Here is a 6526-nt window from a genome sequence, read left to right on the forward strand (position 1 = left end):
GGAACAGATGCGCCTCCTTTGGCCTTTTCACTCCCACCGGTACTGGGCGGAGGGGGAACCTGTACATCCACGAGTCGTAACCTGGAGTCCCGGCGCTCAGCCCCTCCGCCCCCTCCCCGGGCTGGCCAGCCCCAGGGATGGCCCGAGTCCCCGCTATTCTGGAACCAGTCTCCTGGGGCCGAGGCGGCCCCTCCCGCTCTCTGATGGTGCAGGCAGGGCCCCTGGGGTCTGGCGGGAGTGAGTTGACGGCCTCAGTTTGCCTATTCCTCGCAGAGGCACTTCTCCTTTCCTGGGCAGGGCTCCGGCCCCATGCCACCTTGCCGGGCCGGCCCCACCGGCTGGGGAAGCTGTTGATACGCACGCGCCTCCCCCTTTTCAAAGATGGGGACATGGATGTCTGATCTGACCCGGGTGGGGGCTGCCTCGAGGCTCCCCCCCACCTCTTCGTGAGTCACCGCCCTGTGTGGTTCCCTGCTCGAGCTCCCGGGAAAGCGGGAGGAGGGACAGAGGAGCTGGAGCTGAGCAGGCCCTGCCCCTCCAGGCCCCTCCTCCTAGCCTCAGAATGCAGCCCACGGCCACCATGGCCACGGCCGCCACCACCTCCACCACGGTCGCCCTGACCACGACGTGGGACAACGCCACGGGCCGCCCCACCGTGAGTGAGGGGGTGGGTGGGGGGCGGGGCCTCCAGAGTCCACGCCCACAGGCCCTGACCCTTGACGCTGGCCCCGCAGGGGGAGCCCGACCCTGTCCTGGACAACTACATGCTGCTGGTGGTGGTGATGGCGCTCTTCGTTGGGGGCACCCTCGTGGTGCTGTCGGGCGCGCTGCTGCTCTGCAGGCGCTGCTGGGAAGTCCACAGGCGCGTCCACAGGTGCGCGGGTCCCCAGCCCCACGCCCCAACCCGCAGGGGAGCTGGGACAGGTCAGCCTGAGGGCCCGCGCCGCAGGGGCGCTGGGCCTGCTTCTGACTGACGGTGTCCACGTGTCTGCACAGGAGTCTGGGAGAATGGGGTGGGTCCGAGGGAGTGGGCTTCCGTGAGCTCGGGATGCCCCGGTGGCCATGAGCCCTGCAGGGGACCCCGTGGGCAGCGCCCTGGGTCCTCTGGCCCACTTTGCTCTCCTGCTGCCACTCCCCAGAGCCACAGAGGAAGCAGAGAAGACCACCACCAGCTACTTGGACAACGGCGCCCACCCTGCCCAAGGTGAGGAGCCCTGCCAGGCCTGTCGCCGCCCGTCTGTCCCCCCCGCCCCGCCCCCGGGCCGCCTGACCATCTGTGTCTGTCTGTCTCCCCCACCAGACTGGGCGCAGCTCGAGTCCGACTCATCTCTGTTTCCTTAAGCCCACGCGTAGGTGCTCACAGGCGCGTGCTGCGTGAGTGAGTGTGTGAGCGGATGAGCGAGTGCCCTCCACCCCCCCACCCCGCCCCCGGTGGTCAGTCGGGCCCTTGGCGCTCCCTTCCCGACCCGGCCCCGCAGCCCAGCCGCCCGCCGGCGCCCGGCGCGGCCCACCCGGGGCCCACCCTCTCTTGGCTCTCCTCGCAGACCCCGAGTTCAGGGGGGAGGAGCCCGAGGGCCAGGACGCCGAGACCGAGCGCTTCCTGTCCACCAGCTCCACCGGCCGCCGGGTGTCCTTCAACGAGGCGGCCCTGTTTGAGCAGAGCCGGAAGGCGCAGGACAAGGGCCGCCGGTAAGGAGGGCCCGGTGCCGGGGCTCACCTGGGAGGTCACCTTGCTGCGCTGGGCTTGTGGGGCGGAGCTGGCCCCCGCCGGTGCCTGGCTGTCCCCCACTCCCGGCGGGCAGGGTGACGGTGGGGCCAGGGAGGACGCTGGGGTGTGGGCAGAGGGACCCAGCTCGCCCAAGGTGACGGGCAGGCGCGCTGGGCGCAGGTACACCCTGACCGAGGGGGACTTCCACCACCTGAAGAACGCCCGCCTCACCCACCTGCACCTGCCGCCCCTCAAGATCGTCACCATCCACGAGTGTGACTCAGGCGAGGCCAGTGCAACCGCCACACCCCACCCCACGGCCGCCCCCAAGGCCAGCCTTGCCATATTCCAGGTGAGTTGGGGGTGGCAGCTGGCCCGGAGCTCAGGGGCGGCCCACCTCCCCCAGCAGGCACCACTTTTCCCACCCTCTGGCTGCGCCCTTCACCTCCGGGTGGGGAGTGGGGCCTGGCCGGGTCCAGCGGGTGGCGGGTCCATCACGCACCCCCCCCCACCCGTGCTCTTTGACCTGTCACTGCTTCCTCCCCACCCCGGCTCTGTCCCACAGCCCCCGGGGAAGGCCCTCACCGGCCGCTCTGTGGGCCCCAGCTCCGCCCTGCCAGGTGACCCCTACAACTCGGCCGTGGGCCCTGCCGACTTCGAGATCAGCCCCTCGGCTTCCAGTGACTCTGGGGAAGGCACCTCGGTGAGGCCCCCGCGCATGCATCCCCCGTCCCACTCCAGGACGGGGCAGCCTGGGGCCCCCTGCCTGGTCCCCGAGCTTGGGAGGCAGAGGGGCAGGTGGCACACAGGGCACATGCACGGCTGGCTCACCTGCACACAGGGCAGTCCAACAGCTGCAGAGGGTGTGGTCAGGGACCCATCTCAGCCCAGGGGACGGGACCCCCTGTGTCCAGGGCTGGGGGAACAGAGGTGGCCAGCGCCTGGCCAAGCCCTGGGGAGCCTCTCGGGCAGGGTCTCGGGGGGAGGAGGCCCCAGCCCACCCCCAGCCCCCTGTTCTTCCTCTGCCTTCTGTGTGAGTGCCGGGTGGCCTGGGCTGGGCTGGCACTAGTGCAGCAGGGAGAGGCTGGGGGGTCTGAGAGCATCCCTCTTCCCTCACAGTTGGACGCAGGGGCCAGGAGTGCCAAGCCTGGTGGGCCGGGGGCCGCAGCAGGGCCTGGGGAGGCGGGCCCAGCCTCTGGGGCAGGCCCCGTCCTGCAGTTCTTCACCCGCCTGAGGCGCCACGCCAGTCTGGACGGGGCCAGCCCCTACTTCAAGGTCAAGAAATGGAAGCTGGAGCCCAGCCAGCGGGCGTCCAGTCTGGACACGAGAGGTGAGCTGTGGTCCCTGGTGGGGAGCGAGGCCCAGGGGCGGCCCCAGGAGAATGTGGAGCAGGCAGCTCTGCACCCTGGGAGGGGTCCCCAGCGCCCACCCCATGCTGGCCGGCATCGCCCGCTTACCAGCGGGCATCTCGCCCAAGGTCAGAGCTGGTCAGGAGAAGAGCCAGGGCTGCACGCTGAGCCGCGGTAAAACAAGGGGTTGTCAGGCTAGAGCGGGCATCAGCGAGCGTCCCCTACAAGGCACTGCATGGTGTGTTTCTGGCTCTGCGGTCAGTGTTTCTGCTGCGGTGGCGTGAAAGCAGCCCTAGATGGCGTGTAAAAGAGTACAGCTTTGACCAATAAAACTTTATTTACAACTACAGGTGGTGGGCCTTCGATCCTGCAGACCCCTGGTACGGGGCCCTGGATACAGGGCTTCCAAACCTCAACCCAAGGACCATGCATGTGTGTCTTGGGGGGGAGGTGGCACCAACAGCTACAACCATCCCTGCTCATGGGAGCTCGGCGGGGCCAGGCGCTGGGGTGCCTGCTGCCCTGTGGCGGAGGTGGTGGGTCCCACTGCCAGGAAAGGCGGGGTGAGGGGACGAGCAGTGTTGGAGGCCAGGGAAGGTGCGTGGCCAGTGACAGTGCCAGTCCCCTTGTTGGAGCCCGGCTCCAGCTGCTGTGGGGTGGGGGGAGGGGTGAGTTCTGGCTGAAGTGCTCCTGGCCAGGGAGGGGAGGGGAGGGGAGGGGAGGGCTCGTCCCACTGTGCCATTGGGAGCCCAGACAGAGCCTGTGATTCGGGAGGTTGATTATAGGCAAATGCGGGCACAGAAGCACCCAGAACCTGTTTGCTGGGTGACTGTCATCCCCACGCCTGAGGCTTTCCCACTGAGGCCTCCCTTGTGGGAGGGTCCTGGCCCTGGGCCGGCAGGGCTGGAGCTGGCAGGAGAGGGCGTCACCTCTCCCCCCTCACCTGTCCCTCACTCTCCCCCACCTTCGGCCTTCTTTGGCACTTTAGCCGGGCTGTGTCTGTTACCTGGTGTCCAGGACAAGGCTGTGCTCTGGCCACACCTGCCTGCCAGGGCCACTCGGACCAATGCTGCCACCTTGGCACCTCCAGTCCCGCCCGCCCTGGCTGCTGGGCTTTCGGTCCTGGTCTTTCTGCCCTGGGCGCCTTGGTTTCCCCACCTGCACGGCTGGGTACACGCTCACCTGGTCCAGGCTGGCTCTGTTGGCTCAGGGGTCAGGGGGTGGGGCCCGCGGTGGGAGGGGCCCAGGCAGGCTGCTGTACCTTCCTCTGCACAGGCTCCCCCAAGCGACACCACTTCCAGCGGCAGCGGGCAGCCAGCGAGAGCATGGAGCACGAGGAGGGGGACGCCCCCCACGTGGACTTCATCCAGTACATCGCCAGCGCTGGCGACACTGTGGCCTTCCCGAGCCCCTGCCCCTTTCTGGCCAGCCCCACCAGCCCCGCCAGCCCGCCCCCCACTCTCGGCAGGTATTTTTCAGTAGATAGAGGTGCTAGGGGTGGGCCCCTGCCCCACCCCATCCCCCATAGGTGGCCCAGGGAGCGCTCTCCCCGCCCTTCGGACAGGCGGTCGTGTTCGTGTTCCTCTGGCTCCACCGTCCTTCCCGGAGGCTGCCTCGCTGGGGCCACCTCTCCAGCACGGACCAGAGGAGGGAAGCAGGGGGAGACTGGGTAAGGGTAGAGGGGCGGGCGGGGCCTCCAAAACAGAATGCCTGCTCAAGTAGGGCCGCTGTGGGTATGTGCCCGCGTGGGTATCGCTGCTTCCTGGTGGAGCCTGAAGGGCTCCGCTGTGGCCCCAGGGTCCCTCTTGTCTGTCCATGCTCCTGAGGGCTGGAGGCCGCTACTCAGAAACTGCTGTGACCACTTCTGCCAGCGGTACCCCCTCCCCCAGCCCAAGGACAACTCTGCTGAAGCTCTGGGCCCACGTCAGTGGGATGGGGAACTGGATCCCGGGAGCAGGGCTCCCAACTCTTGGGCATTTCCTGGTCTGGGTAGTTAACACTTCCTTTGTGTGTATCTTCCTCCTGCCTACTTGTCAGTCTATGGTGGGGGGCTGAGGTGACACACCCAGAGTCACCCAGGCGTATGGGCTGAGCTGGACCCTGCTTGGTCCAGTCCATCCCCAGCCACCCCTTGGTACACGAAGCTCTTAGTCAAAGAAGGCCATCTCTCGAGAACAGCCTTCACTCTTTCTGGGCGAGGGGCCAACCTCCTGCAGTGGCTGCAGATGCTCTGGTCACATTTTGTAAGAGGCCCTGGTTGAACGGCAGGCGCCAGGACGGCTCTGGGTTTACTCGAAAAGCATCCAGTGCAGAGTGAACAGGCAGCATGCAAATCCATCATCTTCCACAGGGCCTGGCCAACCCTAGAGGGTTCCCACCCGTGCCCACCCTCCCGGACCCAGAGGCAGGGTGGCCGGGGAGGGGGTGCGGGGGGCCTGGGCTGCCTCCTGACGGCTGCGGCCTGGTTTGCAGGATAGAGGCAGCCGAGGAGGTGGGCGCCGCAGGAGGAGCAAGCCCCGAGTTTCCCCCGGAGTGCGGCGTCAGCGCGGGGCCTGAGCAGCAGCAAGACTCAGATGGTGAGCGAGACGCGGAGCCAGAGCAGGCCCAGACCATCTACCGCGACATCTGGAGCCTGCGCGCCTCGCTCGAGCTGCACGCGGCCACCGCCTCAGACCACAGCAGCAGCGGCAACGACCGCGACTCGGTGCGCAGCGGCGACAGCTCGGGCTCCGGGGGCGCCGCACCCGCCTTCCCGCCACCCTCGCCGCCGCCCACACCACGGACAGCGGACGGCGAGGCGGGCGGGCCGCGCAAGCTGCTGCAGATGGACAGCGGCTACGCCAGCATCGAGGGCCGCGGCGCGGGCGACGACGGGCCCCCCAGCGCGCCCGAGAAGCGCTCCTCCTTCACGAGCTCGGGCCGCGAAGCCACCGTGGGCTGCAGCTTCGAGGGTCCCGCGCCCGAGGCGCCCGCCCGGCCTGGCAGCCCGCGCGCCTGGCCTCGCCGCGCCCCGCGCCGCGACTACAGCATCGATGAGAAGACAGACGCGCTGTTCCACGAGTTCCTGCGCCACGACCCGCACTTCGACGACGCCCCTCCCGCCGCAGCGCGCCACCGCGCGCGCGCACACCCGCACCCCCACACGCGCAAGCAGTGGCAGCAGCGCGGCCGGCAGCACAGCGACCCAGGCGCGCGTGCCGCACCCTCCGCCCCACCCGCAGCCCAGCCCGGCGCCCCCCGCCCCGCACGCGCACCCCTGCGCCGCGGAGACAGCGTCGACTGCCCACCCGACGTCCGTGTGGGCGACGACCCGGCCGCGCCTCCCATCCCCGTCATCGAGGAGGAGCCCGGCGGCGGCTGCCCTGGCTCCGGCTTATGCGCCGGGCCCCCCGGCGCGCTGCTGGATAAGCTGGCGGCCAGCCTCGACGACAGGCTCTTCCCGCCACGCCTGGCCCAGCCTGTCGCCGTG

The 6526-nt window shown here is 69.1% G+C and overlaps 1 protein-coding gene across 1 annotated transcript; it reads left to right on the forward strand.

The window, feature by feature from the left end:
* The first annotated feature begins 562 nt into the window (after nt 1–562).
* On the forward strand, nt 563–4730 carry CBARP (CACN subunit beta associated regulatory protein). The gene is made up of 8 exons (XM_065875332.1): nt 563–655; nt 735–874; nt 1140–1204; nt 1545–1689; nt 1889–2060; nt 2274–2411; nt 2828–3038; nt 4333–4730. Exons 1-8 carry the CDS (start codon nt 563–565, stop codon nt 4728–4730), a joined length of 1362 nt encoding a protein of 453 aa, XP_065731404.1.
* Nucleotides 4731–6526: the final 1796 nt, after the last annotated feature.

This window comes from Phocoena phocoena, chromosome 3, assembly GCF_963924675.1.
Source record: "Phocoena phocoena chromosome 3, mPhoPho1.1, whole genome shotgun sequence".
Classification (NCBI taxonomy): Eukaryota; Metazoa; Chordata; class Mammalia; order Artiodactyla; family Phocoenidae; genus Phocoena; species Phocoena phocoena.

Excerpts from the sequence above, each read along its gene's own strand:
- CBARP (XM_065875332.1), top strand. The coding sequence starts at position 563 with ATGCAGCCCACGGCCACCATGGCCACGGCCGCCACCACCTCCACCACG. Across the intron at positions 2,061-2,273 it reads CCAGCCTTGCCATATTCCAG|CCCCCGGGGAAGGCCCTCAC; the intron begins GTGAGTTGGGGG and ends TCTGTCCCACAG. Across the intron at positions 2,412-2,827 it reads ACTCTGGGGAAGGCACCTCG|TTGGACGCAGGGGCCAGGAG; the intron begins GTGAGGCCCCCG and ends CTTCCCTCACAG.